At 38.9% G+C, this 17,573-nt stretch overlaps 1 protein-coding gene across 24 annotated transcripts in view; it reads right to left on the reverse strand.

The window, feature by feature from the left end:
• Positions 1-17,573, reverse strand: part of LOC106881609 (uncharacterized) — a 254,873-nt gene that overhangs the window by 33,127 nt on the left and 204,173 nt on the right. For 11 of the 24 annotated variants that reach the window (XM_089359563.1, XM_089359559.1, XM_089359560.1 and 8 more), the window contains 9 exons: positions 17,105-17,266; positions 16,673-16,806; positions 16,286-16,466; positions 14,203-14,732; positions 11,531-11,721; positions 9,837-9,916; positions 6,746-7,047; positions 4,844-5,132; positions 2,273-3,394 (listed from right to left, as the gene is read on the reverse strand). In XM_089359563.1, the coding sequence (XP_089215689.1) occupies positions 2,273-3,394; positions 4,844-5,132; positions 6,746-7,047; positions 9,837-9,916; positions 11,531-11,721; positions 14,203-14,732; positions 16,286-16,466; positions 16,673-16,806; positions 17,105-17,266 (2,991 nt within the window). The remainder of the gene's footprint in view (positions 1-2,272; positions 3,395-4,843; positions 5,133-6,745; positions 7,048-9,836; positions 9,917-11,530; positions 11,722-14,202; positions 14,733-16,285; positions 16,467-16,672; positions 16,807-17,104; positions 17,267-17,573) is intronic. The other 13 variants (XM_089359568.1, XM_089359564.1, XM_089359565.1 and 10 more) reach the window with 3 other exon arrangements.

Genomic DNA, 17,573 nt, shown 5'->3' on the forward strand with positions numbered 1-17,573 from the left:
TGATGGTGGTAGTAGTGGTGGTGATGGTGGTAGTAGTGGTGGTGATTGTTTAACCCCCCCCCCCCAGGTCAGCACTGACTGAGCAAGCCTACGATCAAATTCATTCCAGCCATGACCACCCTGTTTTTAATTAAGATGTAATAAAAGTAGAACCACATTATCTCATGTACTCTTCCTTTTTTAAGAGGGTAGGGTATAACCTGAGGACTTGGTTATTATTTCTCATAAGTCAGGTGACCATGTAAAACCACCCTCGGCTCACAACAAACATCTGTTGTTTATCCTTAGATTACCCTTGATCAAGGAGACTGATGATCAAAAGTGTTCCAGTCATGACCATACCATGTTTTTATATCCATGAGCATATTAGCCAGTGAAGATATATGATCTAGTGCAGGGGTTTTCAAACTGTGGTCAGGCTCATAATCATGAGGTAGTGAGTTTGATTCCTGGACTGGGCTGTGTATTGTATTCTTGAGCAAGACATTTTATTTCACATTTGTTCCAGTTCATCCAGCTGTAGAAATGAGTTGCAATGTCACTGGTGCCAAGCTGTATCGGCTTTTCCCTTGGATAACATCAGTGACATGGAGAAGAGAGGCTGGTACACATGGGCAACTGCTGGTCTTCTATAAACAACCTTGCCCGGACTTGTGCCTCAGAGGGGAACATTCTGGGTGCAATCCCAGGGTCATTCATGACCAAAAGGTTCTTTACCTTTTCTATTAGCCAGTGAAGACATGTGGTCTAGTGGTTAGAGTGTTGGGCTTACACTCATAAAGCCAGAAGTTCTAATCCTTGACAGGGTAGCATAGTATCCCTGAGCAAGGCACAATGTTGCCTGTTGCTCCAGTCGACTCAACTGAAAATGAGTACCAGATGACTGTTGGGGGACAGTCCACTTTCCTTCCAGCTGTCGCATCCTGAATATTTTGCTGGGTCAAAGGTGAGAGGGCTAAGAGTGTGTCTTTGTATGCTTATGACTCCAAAGACATCTAAAACAAAGATATACTACAAGCCACCAGGTCAATGCTTGTCTCTCCTCCCCTTCTCTAGTCACTCTTGTTGCATCAACTCTACCTTAGGCAATCCACTAATAACTCTTCTCAGTCCTTCATATCAAGAATTTCCCCCCTCACCCAAACACACCCACACTCAAGAACTCCCTCCTTGTTCATGTCAAGAGGAATGTTATAATGGCATCAATTTCAACTGGCTCTGAGGGTCTGCAGAGGGGCCATAGGAACTGTTTTTCCATCAAACCTAGCAAAAAAAAGGATCCACTACGCATTCTAATTTTTTTTTTTAAAGATAGGTAAGGTGTAATTTAATGGGAATTTGGTTGCTATTTCTATTTCACAGAACTACATGGGAAGTTACTTGCCTTGCATATGTATTTGAAAGGTTTTGCCAGCAGGTAAACTGCTTATAATTGTGACAATAACGTTTTGGGGGTGAAAGCACATGGCTCAGTGGTTAGAGCATCGGGGTCACAATCTTGAGCTGGTAAGTTTGATTCCAGGCTAGTCTGTGTGTTGTGTTCTTGGGTAAGACACTTTATTTCACGTTGCTACAGTTCACTCAGCCGTAGAAATGAGTTGTGATGTCACTGGTGCCAAGCTGTATTGGCCTTTGCTCTTCACTTGGATAACATCAGTGGTGTGGAGAATGGGAGGCTGGTATGCATGGGCGACTGCTTGTCTTCCATAAACAACCTTGCCTAGACTTGTGCCTTAGAGCAGGGGTTTTCAAACTGTGGTCTGCAGACCACAGGGGATCCGTGGACAGCAAATACTTTTTATGGGCAATTTGATTTTATATATGTTTTATAATCGAAATTTTTTAATTGGCAATAAACCTATTTGTTAAATACTGTTAAATAAATAAATGAAAAATATATGTTATTTTAAGCAAATATTTATGTATAAATTTCATAAGCGTTTATAAGGGTAAAGCCTGAAATATAAAGGGGTCCGCAAGTCAAAACGTTTGAAAACCCCTGCCTTAGAGGGTAACTTTCTAGGTGCAATCCCATGGTCATTCATGACTGAAGGGGGTCTTAAGTTAAGTTAAAGTGTTCTAGTGGGAAGAGACAGGAGGAAAGAGGGAACAATATCAAATATGGAAGAGAAAGCTATTGGAGTTGACGGAGATGATAGCGAGTTTAAAATGGCTAACTTAACTTCAAAATACTCACAAAGTTCAAAATTGGGGATTGGTCATGCTTTGACATGTGAGAAGTGAGCAAAGAGTTAGTGTTAGGGATACTTACTTAACTTCTCATTGCAATGGGAGCATATCTCAACACCAGTTACTGACACTTGTTCTGTTTTATCACTGCTAAGAGATGTCAATGATCTAGTATTAGGTAACTTGGTTGCTGCAGAGTTATCTCTTTGCTGGAATCCAGTTATTCCACCCTGGCCTTGAAATGGTCGAGCTGAGTTATTGTTCTTTGTGTACATGCTTCCATATGGATTTGAAGTGTGTTGGGAATAAGAACCAGCAGTGGAGATGTTCGAGCTGGAGTAGCCATGGGAGAGTCCATCGTATGACCTGGCAGAGTCCTCATATGAGGCATATGAATGACGATAGTTGGTGGATTTCAAGGCGTTTTCAGTTGACTGGTTGATAGCAGGGGTTACTGGGGAAAACTTAGATGCTTGTTTGTAAACATATGGTTTTATCCCCACTCTGGAAACTGAGAGATCTCGCTGTGAATAGCTCGATCTGTCACCTGCAGGTCTCACAGCCCTATTCTCACTAGGACCTTTCCAAAGCTCTTCCTTTCCTTCCGTCCAATGATCTGATAGTCTACGTTGCTCAGACTTTTCAGCCATCCAGTGAGATTGTGACCCCACTTGGCTCTGTTTTGGAAGGCCTTCTTGCCGAAGTCCACCATTATTATATTTTGGAACATTGTCCACAGGATAGGAACTTCGGAGTTGGGAAGCTTGAGAATATTCTTTGGATACAGAAGAAGAGGAAGGAGATGTAGAATAAGAGGAGAACGATGGAGAGAACTCAGGTTTTCGGTCCGCTAACCAAGGAGCAGGCTTCCGACCAGCATCAGAATTTTCTGGAGCTATCCATTCTTTTGGATCTCTGTGCCGAGCTTTTGGAACAGCATTTAGAGAATGAAGTTCAGTTTTACTTGGTGGCTCGCGCTTAATTGGTGAAACGTGATGGGGGAGGTTAGAGTTGAATTCAGGCTTTTCTTGCAATGGAGTAGGTTTGCGATTCATTGCTAGCAAATCTTCTCGAGTAAGTCGCTGACTCTCCTTTGGGTCAGGCTCATTCTTGGAGAAACGTGAAACAGCACTTTCCATTTTAGTGAACAGAATCAGTTTTTTCTGTGGGCTTATTTGAACAGGGCTTGATTTGAGGGGAACATCTAGAAAAAAAGAAAAAAATGTGTTAAAATGAAGAAAGGAGTAAATGTCACAAAGAACTTATACTGATTTACAATATCAAATATAAGAGGTTCAGTCTCACTGCATGGTACCTTGATTGAATGCCTTGTACTCTAGCCTCAAGCTAATCAATGCCTTGTGAGGGAATTTGGGTGTGTGTGTGTGTGTGCATACAAATGCATGTGAATGTGTATGAATGCTAATAAATCATGTTTATCACTGGTTTAGTGAAACAATGGTAATGCTGACATGCTTTGTCGAAATCATGATCAGTCACTATGATGAGTGCATCCAGCCATAAAATCTGCCTCAAAGAATTCACTATCTAAATCCATGCTAGCATGGATAAATGGAGATTAAATCAACAAAGATCGCAGTACAGCCCTGTGATAAAGCCTCTCCATAGTCTTAGTAAGAGACGCGCTCTCCTTGATCAATTAATTATTTATATTAGTAGCTGAAGAGAACTAAAATACAAATAAACTAGAATAAGTGAAATAAAATGATTAATCTAGTAAAACTTTAAATAAAGGTGTGAGCTTAGTGGTTAGGGTACTGACTGCATGATCATAAGATCGTGGGTTTGATTTCTGAATCAGGTAGCATATAATATATTTGTGCAAGACACTTCATTTCATGTTGCTTCAGTCTACTCAATTGAACATGAACACCAGCCAAGCACAGGTGTAGTTCTCTCTCTCTCCTTAAATCTTTCATATCCCCAATGTTCACTTGGGTTAAGGGTAAGAGGGCCAAGTATTACAAACCCGCAAATACTACACAACTGAACAAGATTGCATAATGCATGGTATCAATGTCAGCTTTTGACTACTTAGGCACCTAAAAAAACAATCAGCCAAAGCATGACATATACTATCAAGTGATGGCCATGCTATTTTTCATGCTCTTTTGTTTCTTGTTTTTTTTTAACAAACACATCAATGGCACCTGTGCCCAGCATCGCCTTCCTAGCACTTGTGCCAGATGGCACGTGTAAAGACATTCGAGCAAGATCGTTGCCAGTCCCGCCAAACTGGCTCCTGTGCAGGTGGCACGTAAAATACACCATTTTGAGCGTGGCTGTTGCCAGTACTGCCTGATTGGCCTTCGTACCAGAGGCACGTAAAAGCACCCACTACACTCTCGGAGTGGTTGGCGTTAGGAAGGGCATCCAGCTGCAGAAACTCTGCCAAATCAGACTGGAGCCTGGTGCAGCCATCTAGTTTCACCAGTCCTCAGTCAAATCGTCTAACCCATGCTAGCATGGAAAGCGGATGTTAAATGACGATGATGATGATGATGATGATGATGATCTATTAATCAGTTTAACACTTAATGTTTTACCCAAATTTTCAGGAAAAAAAAAGAATGTTTCATTTTTATTCTAGCATGGGGAAAATGACCAAAAGATAGATCAAAAGAAAAATTACCAGAAGATGCTCTGGGCCGTGGTGCAACATATTTCGAATTTGACGTCAAAGAAAGACGAGACAAAGAAGTAGAAAGTGGTTGCATTGTCCTTGAAGAGTCTGAATGCTGAGGTTGAGCAGAGAAAGATGGTTGTTGGATTGCTTTCTCAATAGTGCCAGACAAAGAAGCCCGATGCATCATCTTCTTTGCTTGTTCTAACTGCTGTTGTTGTTCCTGCACCATCCGTCGGTCTTCCTCCACTCTCTGTTTTTCCTCTGCTATTCTTTGCTTCTCTTTATCCAATTGTTCCTGCAAGTAATTGATAGTTCAGAGAGGTGTAGAACTGAGTGCACCATCTACCTCTTACCCAAGAAAAATACTACATGCATGCACATAATAGACAAACTTCCTCACATTACTTCAAATACCATTGCTACACCAACCATGAGCACAATTACTCTCATCAATCACCCACCATCACCCTAGATATATATAGGGACGTGCACATTCTCTGTATTGTGCATGTACTTCTAGCTTTCATTGCTGTCTTTCTTTATTTGACTTATATCTCTGCTCTCTGTCCCACTTTTTAACCTTTTCTGATAAACTGTGGAGGCGCAATGGCCCAGTGGTTAGGGCAGCGAACTCGCGGTCATAGGATCGCGGTTTCGATTCCCAGACCAGGCATTGTGAATGTTTATTGAGCGAAAACACCTAAAAGCTCCCCAAGGCTCTGGCAGGGGATGGTGGCGAACACTGCTGTACTCTTTCACCACAACTTTCTCTCCCTCTTATTTCCTGTTTCTGTTGTGCCTGTAATTCAAAGGGTCAGCCTTGTCACACTGTGTCACGCTGAATATCCCCGAGAACTACGCTAAAAGTACACATGTCTGTGGAGTGCTCAGCCACTTGCACGTTAATTTCACGAGCAGGCTGTTCCGTTGATTGGATCAACTGGAACCCTCGTCGTCGTAAGCGACGGAGTGCCAACACACACATAAGCTGTAGTACACCGGAACACTGAATACAGTAAGCTCATTATTTTAATTATTATTATTATTATTATTATTATGAAGACGAAGAGTGCGATTTGATTGTAAGATATTTTATTAGTTGAACGATAATTCAACAGTACGTCTGTCTTTATCAAGTTCATGGAAAATAGGCATTAATTAATGATGAAGATGATGACACTGATAGAAGTCCATCAGGTGTGTGTATGTGTATGTGTGTTTTAAATAAAGGGTTAAACACTTATGGTATGTGAATTAGTAGCTCCAGTTCTATGTAGCTACTTGATTTGTTGAGTATATAAACAGATTAGCTGCTTATTTATCTAGGATTGATCATATGATGCAGACACCTCTGATGAGAGTTCAGTAAGGCTAGAGAAACAATTAAGGCTCTTCATCATTCTTATCAATCGACAGAGAAATAGTTAAATTCACCAATGTTTATATTCCTAATATGTAGGTTTACATATGTGTGTGTGTGTGTATGCATCAATGTTTGTCAGTTCGTATCTTATCTTGTCATCACATGCGGATGACAAACAAATCCCAAAGTCATATAAACAGTTGTCTTTCATATGCAATTGTCCACGCAAACATGTCCAGTCGCTGTACTGTTCATTGTTCAAAGAAACAGAGGAAATATTATTTTACTTAGAAACAGGTGAGTGTTTGTGATAGGAAGAATACCTGGCCATACAAAATTTGCCTCAACAAATACATGTTAAAATGATGATGATGATGATGATGATGACGATAGTAGTGTATGATTTAGTGGAGATTTGGCTGCAGTTTCTAACTGGTCAAGTGACTACAGAGAGGCATGTAGCGTTACTTTGCCCAGCCGCTTTTTGATAATAATGGTAGTGAGCATGGACGAAGGTGGGATAATGAAGTAATAGAATATCTTACCTTCTCGTGCTGCAGTAGCATCTCCTTCTCCTGGAGTCGTCTTTTCTCTTCGGCTTCTTTACGCTGTTGCTGCTCCTGGAGTCGCTTCTTTTTCTCCTCCTCAATCAGTTGCCGCTCCTGTGCGATCATGCGCTGCTCCTCAAACAGGCGTTTCTGTGCATCCAATGCAGCTTGCTCACGCTCTTCTATCCTCCTCTGCTCCTTTGTGGCTTCATCCTCTTCTTCTTCATCCTCTTCTCCATCTCTGGAAGGGGAAGTTAGAAGCTGGCTGCTGTTGTTCATCAAACTACTGTAGCTTTTACCTGACAAATGACATCAGAGAAAAAACATTAACATGCTTGTCATATACATATATGCACACACTATATAATAAAATAGGAAAATGGAAACTTTTGGTAATTTATTCTCTATTACATATGTTTCATTTGCTAATAGGAATCACAAAGATTTACGAGTTAGATAGACATGTAAAAAATTTCCTATATAAAGAATGTTATAATTATTCTTTATCTGAAAAGTTTCTAATAGGAAATTCTTTACATGTCTTATCTAACATGTAAATCATTGTCATTCTTATTAGCAAATGAAACATGTGTAATGGAGAATAAATAACATCAAAAGATTTTCATTTTCCTAACAATCCAACATATATATATATATATATATATATATATATAAAGTGTAGTATATTGCCACTTAAGTGTGGCTGACCCCTAGGGGTGGATGTTACTGTTGCTTTTAGCCCCAGGAGGACATCTCCTCCAGCTGGCTTATCGACACACGACTGTGTCCTGTTTGCCAAGGGAAGTTATCCCTCTCACCACGATCTGCAGCACGAACGGATCCGGATTTCAGGGTTATTTCCCTTCGTCGGCGTTCGATAGCTACTGACCTTGGTGAGAGAGACAAAAACCTGGCAATCTTATATCTACTTTTCCAGTGAAATTCTTCACTGATATCGAAAAGGTGAAAACAAGCAATGTTAATTCTCTAAATGAAGTATTAACAGTAACTGCACGATAAAGTGTAGTATATTGCCACTTAAGTGTGGCTGACCCCTAGGGGTGGATGTTACTGTTGCTTTTAGCAATAACCCTGAAATCCAGATCCGTTCGTGCTGCAGATCGTGGTGAGAGGGATAACTTCCCTTGGCAAACAGGACACAGTCGTGTGTCGATAAACCAGCTGGAGGAGATGTCCTCCTGGGGCTAAAAGCAACAGTAACATCCACCCCTAGGGGTCAGCCACACTTAAGTGGCAATATACTACACTTTATCGGGCAGTTACTGTTAATACTTCATTTAGAGAATTAACATTGCTTATATATATATATATATATATATATATAAAGGCATATATGGGTGCAGGATGCCACAAACAGTAAACAACATGAAATACAAAAACAAAAGAGTTGAATACATAAACAACGAAAGAAACGAATAGAAAACAGGACAAGTAACATAAAGAACGACCCTTCATCAGTTGTCAGCTGTCCATCTACTCCTCATTTCAAGCATTGAACAGCAATATGAGTCTTCGAAGAGCAGTTGCTCCCGCAAACCAAAATAAAATTTTGCAGAGGATCAAAGTTGGTAACAAAAACAGGACAGTGGAGACATACAAGGAAACCAAACGAAAACAAACATGGAGAGTCATTAGACCAGACAAAGATAAAATAGCAAACGCTGAAGAAATATTCTCTTTGACAAGAGGAAAGATAGAAGAGACAGATGGGATATGTGCAGTCTCTATGATAGCCGTGAAGGAAAAGAAAGATCATTACATAAGGAAAAGAAAGATGGACGATGGTCACATGTGAGCAACAAGAGAGAGAGAGAGTGTAAAGGAGAGGGAGAGACAGACAGAAAAAAAACGGTGAAAGGGAGATTCAGAAGATGAAACTAGAAACTGTAGTAAATAGTATTCTTGAATTTATTTAGCATTCCTCTTTATTTGCTTATACATACATACAGACAGAAAGATGCAGGTATGTCTGTGTAGATATGAAGCTTTCCTTATAACCATGTGATTACAGGTTCTATTTCACTGCATGGCACTGTGCATCTACTATAGCCTCAGGTTGACCAATTCCTTGTAAATGAAATTGGCAACTGAAACTATTGAAGAGAGACAGCTACAGAATAATGCAGGCAAAAGCTGAAGTTGAAGAAGAAGTAGTTTAATTCTGTATCAGTCTGTGCAATCACTGAGGCTTTGCTTCTGGAGAGACAAGGGCATTGAACTAAGAGTAGACAACTCTGTCTTACTTCTGTTATTCTTTTATACTTAGAAATACATTTCATACCCACTAAACTGACATCAAAAACAAATTTTAGACATAAAATGGCTACAAATTAAATCAGTCAAAGCTTGTGTCGACCAGGGTTGACCATGTATAGCCACCTATATTCACAAGGTTGGGCAACATTTTCTTTTATATTTTTGTGTGTGGGACTGGTAGTTGCCCATGCATATGCAAGTCTCCTCTCTTCATGCCACCAATGTTGTCAAAGGGAAAAGTCATTACCTTAAAGATGAGAGAACTCGACACTGGTGTTGCTGTCTGAACACGAAGAATCAAATAATACTACAAGGCATCTTGTAGTATCTGCTTTGATTTCTCTAACAATTCTGCAATCCCCATTTGGATTGCTACACTTTTTATCACTCCCAAAAGGATGAAAGATAAAGTTGACCTCAGTGAGATTTGATCTCCCATCATACAAAGTTGGAAGAAATACCATAAGGTATTCTGTCTAACACACTAATGTTAGACTGCTGTTTTTTTTTAATCAACCATGAACAAAACTTTTGAAAGTCCAGACCCTCAGTGGGATTTGGATTCATCTCGCAGAAAGTCAGAACAAATGCCATGAGGTTTTTTTGTCCACCACTCTAATGACTCTTCCACTTATCTGCTACATAGAAACATTTTAAATACTCATTAATAATGTTTAAAAAAAGAACTTGGAAGCCTAGTATCCATGTTAGAAATTAATAATTAAAAACAAATAAGAATAATATATCATAAATTTTCTCCTAAAATTTTCAGCATTACATATAACAAGAAAGAATGAGAAACAGTTCTCACCTTCGTCATCTGAACTTCTGTCAGCCACTTTCTCTCCATATGTTAGTTCCACATTGAAATTATATTCCGGGAGATTGCTTCTATGAAAGTAAGAAAATGAGTGATTGAGTAAGGGTTATTGTTATATGGACTGTTAGATATGTAATTCGTCTGACATTCCGTGTGTCACTGTGGTTCGTCTGAGTTCATTGTTTCATTGTTGTTGTCTTGTGTGACTGTCATAGTAAAATGTCATTGATATATGTATGGTGGACATGACTTTTGTTTATTCATAATGAACATTGGGTGAGTGCGTTCTTTGTATATAATTGAATAATAAATGTAATAATTAAATTTGTATAACTCTTTGTGTTATCTCTGCGAGTCTTCCGAAGGAAATACAACAGTTATTAAAAGGATAAATTAGGAATTCGGTGGTTCATGTTTTTTACTAGCATTATCTGTGGTCAAGACACGGTTTTCTTAACTTTTTGAACCTACAAGTACACTTAATGAGCAGTTTCATTTGACTAATAATCCTAGAAGAAACAAAAGTGGGCAGCTGCACAGTTTTTGTTTTTTTTTGTTAATGATTGAAAATAACAATGTTTCTGCCAATTCTACAAACCATCAACACAAAACAATGTCGCCACCTGTTTTTGTGTCTTCTAGGAATGTAGTCAAATGAAACTGCGCCCACCAAAGCTTACTTGCAGGCTCAAAGGAATTAAGAGATGGACACACAAACAACTACATAAATTAAAACAAAATGATAAGGGTAGTGCACTTCATGCATTCATTTTTACAACCGTTTTTTCATTGATTACATGGGTTTGGGACAGGGGATGCTTTTGAAGTAGCATTTTATGGTTGGATACTTTTCCTGTCACCAACCTGTACCTCTTTTTCAAGAAAGGGATTTTTATACCACTAGTCTTCAAAACACCAGAGTAATCAGTCTTGATAACAACAGTCACATAAAACATATGATAACACATATGCATACAAACACATACATACACAGACATATACACCATATATTACACACAAACACACATACATACATATATACATTCGCATGGCAGGCTACATGGTCTGCCTTCCAATTCTACCACTCACAAGCCACTGGTTGGTATCAAAGTATCCAGTGTGATGCGCAGTGAGATAGAACTCAAAACCATGTAGTTAACAAGTGAACATATCTACATAGGCAAACCATTATATAAAAAAAGAGGGAAAAAAAGGGAACTTTCTGAGTAAAGATTTTCATACATAAAGAGTTCTCTTCTCTTCACAATACATAGATATTTTCATCTGCAGAACATTACTGATTAATGATGGGGAGGAGGATGAAATATGTACTAAAACAAACCAAAATGAAAAACAACAACAAAAAAGACAACAGTGAAGTGCAGGCATGGGTGTAATTAAGCAGTTTGCTTCCCAACCACATGATTTCAGGTTCAGTTCCCCTGCGTAGCACCTTGGGCAAGTGTTTTCCACTAAAGGTCTGGGCCAAACAAAATCTTGTGAGTGGATCTCGTAGACAGAAACTGAAACAAGTCCATTGTGAGTGTAAGTGTGTGTGTGTGTGTGTGTGTGTCTGTGTGTGTTAAAATGATAATAATGATGATGATAAATCAGAAGAGATCAGAGAAGAGGAAAGGATTGGAGTATGCAGCAGAATTGGAGATGTAGTCAAATTTATGTCTTACCCTTTGTTATACATTGTTGCTTGTGGCATTTGGTTTTTAGGGTCAATCTGCAAATGTGAAGTCGAAACTGGTGTCTGTGGGGGAATCTGGATCTTTAATGGTGCCGAAAAATTATCAGTGTTCTTCTCAGCTTTCTCTATGAGGTTCTCTGTGACTGGTTGGTCTTTGGCAATAGTTGTTTGCAATCGTACCTAGAGAGATTGTTTGTGTAAATGAGAAAGTTTTCCATGTTATAAACTAAACTTCCCATGAGATATTAACAACATTAGTATACTTTTAGATGGTAGATTTAACCTATCACCCATTTTTTTTTACTCTACCACCTGACCTGGTCTGGAGGAAACTTCTTCCCTTTATCCACTAATCTTAAAGACTCTTAAAAAGGCCAAAAGTAGCTGGCAAGTGAGCAGAGATGTGAGATCATGAGCACCCTTGAATTTTGTCAAGGACATGACAACCTCTCTGGTGTTGGCGCCACAATAAAATGTAACCAGTACACTCTGTAAATAGTTTGTGTCATGAAGAGCATCCAGCTATAGAAACCCTGTTAAAAAGTATAACAGAAGCGAGGGCAGTAACTTTGAATAAGAACCAACAGACTGTGATGACCCATCTAAGTCATTCCAACATGGAAAGTGGATGTAAAATGATGACAATTTCAATCACTCTCTCTCATGCATACGCACGCGCATGCACAGACACACATACAGTCAAAATCATCATCCTTTAACATCTGTTTTCCATGCTAGCATGGGTTGGACAGTTTGATCAGAGCTGGCAAGGTTGAGAGCTGCACCAGGTTCCAGTCCATTTTGGCTTGGCTTCTATGGTTGGATGCTCTTCCTAATGACAACCACATTACAGAGTGTGCCAGGTGCTTTTTACATGTAATAGCTCCTGTGCTGGAATTTAAAAGCACTCATGCCACTGGCAAGCCAATCCTCTTCACCAGGTGGAGCAGCATCAACATTTCTGCTGTGGAGGATGGGTATTCTTGAGTACAGATGGGTACAGCAAGGCACCAGATATTTCGATTCTTGTCATCTCTTCAGTAAGGTCAAGTGTTCTGAGATTGTCCTTCAGTAATTCATCCCATGTCTTCTTGGGTTTTCCTCTCCCATGTGTGTGTGTGTGTGTGTGTGTGTGTGTGTGTGTGTGTAAAATTTAATAACAGTTTGGCTCAGTTCCTTGTAACTTAAAGTCTTGTAGGCTCATAGGGCAAACCTAACTTGTCAGGCGTCTAGAGATAGAGTAACAGGATACAAGACAAATTCAAGATAGCTTTCAGATATTAGACCCTATAGATGAACTCAGGGCACATGTTATTGGTTTGGAAACAAAATCAACTATTCTCTTTGTTCTTAGGTCCATGTTGACAGACAAGATGTAGGTAGGTAGTTCTCACTGCAATGTCTGGAAACTGTGGTATGGTTTATTTAGAGACATCACTTCACTCCATTGGCTGATACACACGACAGAGTGGGATGCTGTCATCAGTTAATGTAGAAATAACCACTACAGTGGCAACAGCCTTTCCATAAGTGTAACCTGATTTGATGGTGCTGTATTAAAATTTGGTGATGCTACGTTGGATTGTCAGCATGATGAGTTAAGTTCATTCTATGAGCCTAGGGAACTTTAAGTTGCTTAGAGCTGAGACAACTTACTAAAATATATGTAATTCCTACCAAATTTTGAGTAGGAACTACATATATTGAAATTATATAAATGTTGAAGAGAGCGTTGGGTACCACTTTCTTTCATTTGTCCACTTGTGTGTGCGTGTGTGTGTATGAATGAATGTGTATGTATATATATATATATATATATATATATATATAAACAAGCATGTATATTTAATTAATTATATCTTATATATAGCATGGCAGCAAGCTGGCAGAATCGTTAGCACGCCAGATGAAATGCTTGGCGGTATTTTGTCTGCCGCTACATTCTGTGTTCAAATTCTGCTGAAGTCGACTTTGCCTTTCATCCCTTTGGGGTCAATGAAATAAGTACCAGTTACGCACTGGGGCTGATATAATCAACTAGCCCTCTTCTTGCCAAAATTTCTAAGGCCTTGTGCCTAGAGTAGAAATAATTAATTATATCTTACAGCATTTTATATTTTCTTCCTGGAAAATTTTTATTACCTTCGCCTTAGCAAAGGCGGATGTATTGTTTTCAGTCATGTTTGTTTGTCTGTCCAGGGACAAGATATCTCAAGAATCACTGGATGGATTCAGATGAAACTTACAGGGATGTTTGGCCTCATGATTGGCACAAACTGATTAGATTTTAGGATCAATCTGGTACCTGACAAGGATTCTGGATCATTTTTCCGTTTTTTATAACATAATTTTTGAGAGCGGTCAGGTTCATTTTTAGTATTCTCGTTTGTGAGAGCAGTCGAGTTTATTTCAGATATTCTCATTTTAAAAATCATCTCTACCTAATCGTTGGGAGGACATTGATGTTGCCTTGACGGAGGTTTGTGCTCCCTGAGTGCTCTTGGTTAAGTTGTTTTTACTTTAAATTTTAAATTTTCTTGTATAAACAAGTCCACTGTATCACTATTTTGAAGTTTTGTGCCCCTATTTTAAAGCAATGAACCTAGTTGTAACTAACAACAATGGACAATAACATTAACAGCAACAACAAAAATTTCATACCTGGTTATCTAATTTTGGCAAAAAAGTTGCAGTTCTGCTGGTATTTTCCTTTTTCCTTGCATAGCTACGGATATCTCTCACCTGGAATAACAACTGGTCACAACTATCTGATCTTTTCCTTGTTTGTATCAAGGGTGGTGTCTCCAAATTGACAGAATGTCGAGGAGGAAAAGTGGAATTCAGAGTCGCTTCTGTCTTTAGCTCAGTCTCAAAGTTGGTATCATCACTCTTAGGAGAGATGGACATGTCTGAACTTGATGGCTGTTGGTTTTTCGTTTTCGAATTCTGCCAGCGTCTTAGGAGAGCAGGAGGTTGGATCGATGTTGATGACGATGATGACAATGGTGATGAAGATAATGAAGAAGCTGCCATAGCAGAATCTGAACTGGCACTTCTTTGATGGGGTTGGTGGGTTGCTTTTGGAAGGTTTGATGTTTCTGCCTCAGAGATTTCAAGATTAATCAATGGCGGGGACTGGGTGACTGTCGTTTTCATTACACTGATCGATTCATTATTATTGTTGTCTAAATCTGAGAACAAAAAGAAACAAAGAACTTTATTATAAGAGATATAGCATACGTCTTGTTAAATAGGCTTCTTATAAGTGATAGTATTCTTCATGCAGATAACCTTACCATAACAGAGATAGTATATTGTCAAGATCAGTGGTCTTGAAACTCTTTTTGGACTGCCACCCACTTGATACCCAGGCTACATTTCTAGTGTCCTCTCGCACTCACTGCCACAAAAATAGACTACTTTCTGCAGCACATTCAAAACAACTATATTTCACAAATAAACCTTAACCTAATTATCCCATTATTTTGTTGTTTTTACATCCATCAGCCCACTACCTGGCCACCCCTTTATCGTTCCACTTTTCTTCAACACTTCCTGGATCTTTCCACTGCTGTCCCACCCCCCAGTGGGGAAGAGGGGCAGTATCACCCGCTTTTGGAACCACTGGTCTAGATAAATAACCTTACTCTAAGTGATAGTGTAGTGCACACAAATAACCTCACTATATGTCAAGAAAACCATTGCCGCTGCTGTAACTATTGCTACTACATGGTCAATCAACATTCTAGACATAGCAGTCAAATCTTCCTTGGGTCAAAACCAACCGTTTTAAATAAGGAAAAAATTAGATAATGTAGTCCTTAAGAGATGGGATGGATATTACTAGAATACATTTGATCAAGATTGACCATTTATCTGCACTTATAAGCCAGGCCTGGACAAGGTTCTTTTAGAGACGACCTGCAGTTTACACATGTTAATCAGTCTTTCTTCTCTCTGCACCACCAGCTTTGTCCAAGGAAAGGTTTTTCCTTGAAAACCAATACAGCTTAGCACCAACTTTTCGCTAGAGAAAAAAGAGGAGTTTCATGCTGATATTGGCTCCTGTGCAGGTGGCACATAAAATACACCATTTTGAGCATGGCCATTGCCAGTACCGCCTGACTGGCCTTTGTGCCGGTGGCATGTAAAAGCACCCACTACACTCTCTGAGTGGTTGGCGTTAGGAAGGGCATCCAGCTGTAGAAACTCTGCCAAATCAGATTGGAGCCTGGTAGGGAAATTATATGCCACAGAGCCTAGGAAACTGGCCTTATGAGTTTATATGATTTGGAAAGGAGCTTTATCCTTTTTATGCACTCATGTACACACACACACACACCATTTGTGAGCACGTGCATGCACACACATAAATGAGGAATAGAGATGTAAATTGTTTTTTTTTAATAGTGAAACTCAAAAAACTATAAATAATAGCATGTAGAGTAATAGGTTAAAAAACCTTTGGATTGCCATGCAGGTTCGCAACCCATGGACAGCTTCTGAATATTTTTCTATTCATAAGGTCATTTAACACAACTTTTTTACATGCTATTATTTGTAGCTTTGTGTACTTTGAGTATCACTGTTAAAAAAATAATTGACTTCACAATGTAAATGAGAGAGAGAGAGAGAGAGAGAGAGAGAGAGAGAGAGAGAGAGAAAGAGAGAGAGAGAGAGAGAGAGAGAGATAAAAACTAACCAATCAAATCTGAATATTACGACTGATATATTATTTACAAACCTGCTTTTGTCTGCATGTTTGGAGTTGGACTTGGCACTGAGTTTGACTGCTTACCTTCTGATGAACTTTTCAATGGAGATGATCTAATATCCGCATGAAACTCCTCTTTTTTCTCTGGTGAAAGCTCAGTTCTGTGAAGTTCAGTTTCTGTCAATCGTGTTATAGGTGTTGCATAGTTAGCCTGCAAGTAAGAACATATTTATGCATTTCTTCTGAATGAAGTTTGCTTCCCAAATAACATGGTTTCAGTTTCAATCCAACAATGTTGGCATTTTAGAGATATGTGCATATATGTGCATATTTGTATATATACACGTTTATAAGAATGTAAATGAAAATTTAAGAGAAAATGGAAGTAAAACACAAAACCATCAAAACAGTACATACACGTTTTTTCGTTTCTTTTATTACCTCTGGTTCAACAACAGGATCTGACTGGGAACTGTTTACAGTAAGGATGGGCTTTGCTACTACCACATCTTTATCACTAATGTTATTTTGCTCCTCTTCGTTGTATGTTGCTATTGGAAGAACAAAAGTAAAATATAAAAATCGGAGTAGTATTTGCTTAACAAAGTTTTAATAGAAGAAAATTGAAATAACAGATTTCAAAGAAACAAGTGATGTTCTGTGTTGGCAAATAAATAAAGAAGTCCGTGCAATTCAATAACACAACACACAGCCTGGTCTGAGAATCAAACTCACTACCTCATAATTTTGAGCCCAGAGCTCTAACCACTGAGCCATGTGACTTCACAATTAATCCCATTACCTATAAACTTATACACACACAAAATATAAAATAGAGAAATTTATTACCTCCTCTGAGATATCGTCGGACGCGTAACTCAATTTGCCCATGCTGATTCGCTTTATCAATGATCTGCTGTACCTTCTGTTGTGTATGCTGTTGAATGTCTTCTCTATTGATACTAACAATCCTATCCCTTGGTCGAAGCTCACATATATCTGCTGCACTTCCTACAGTTAGACATGGAAATAATTGTTAATCATTACAAATAATCAGTGCTAATATTTTGACAACTATATATACATGATGAATCTCACATTGGTTTCAATGAGTACTCCAATCAGTCAATCAATAGGACTACATATCACTGTAAGGCTATTCCACTAACCTTGTACCCTTAACCCTTTAGCATTTAAACTGACCACATCCAGGTTTTAGATTCAAACTAGCCTTGGACAACAAGTCTTAAATTGTGAGTCATGGCCTGGAAGATGGTGATGAATAGGAGAGGACTGAAAACTGAGTACTGATGGGTCC

Source organism: Octopus bimaculoides, chromosome 11, assembly GCF_046866305.1.
Source record: "Octopus bimaculoides isolate indiv1 chromosome 11, ASM4686630v1, whole genome shotgun sequence".
NCBI lineage: Eukaryota > Metazoa > Mollusca > Cephalopoda > Octopoda > Octopodidae > Octopus > Octopus bimaculoides.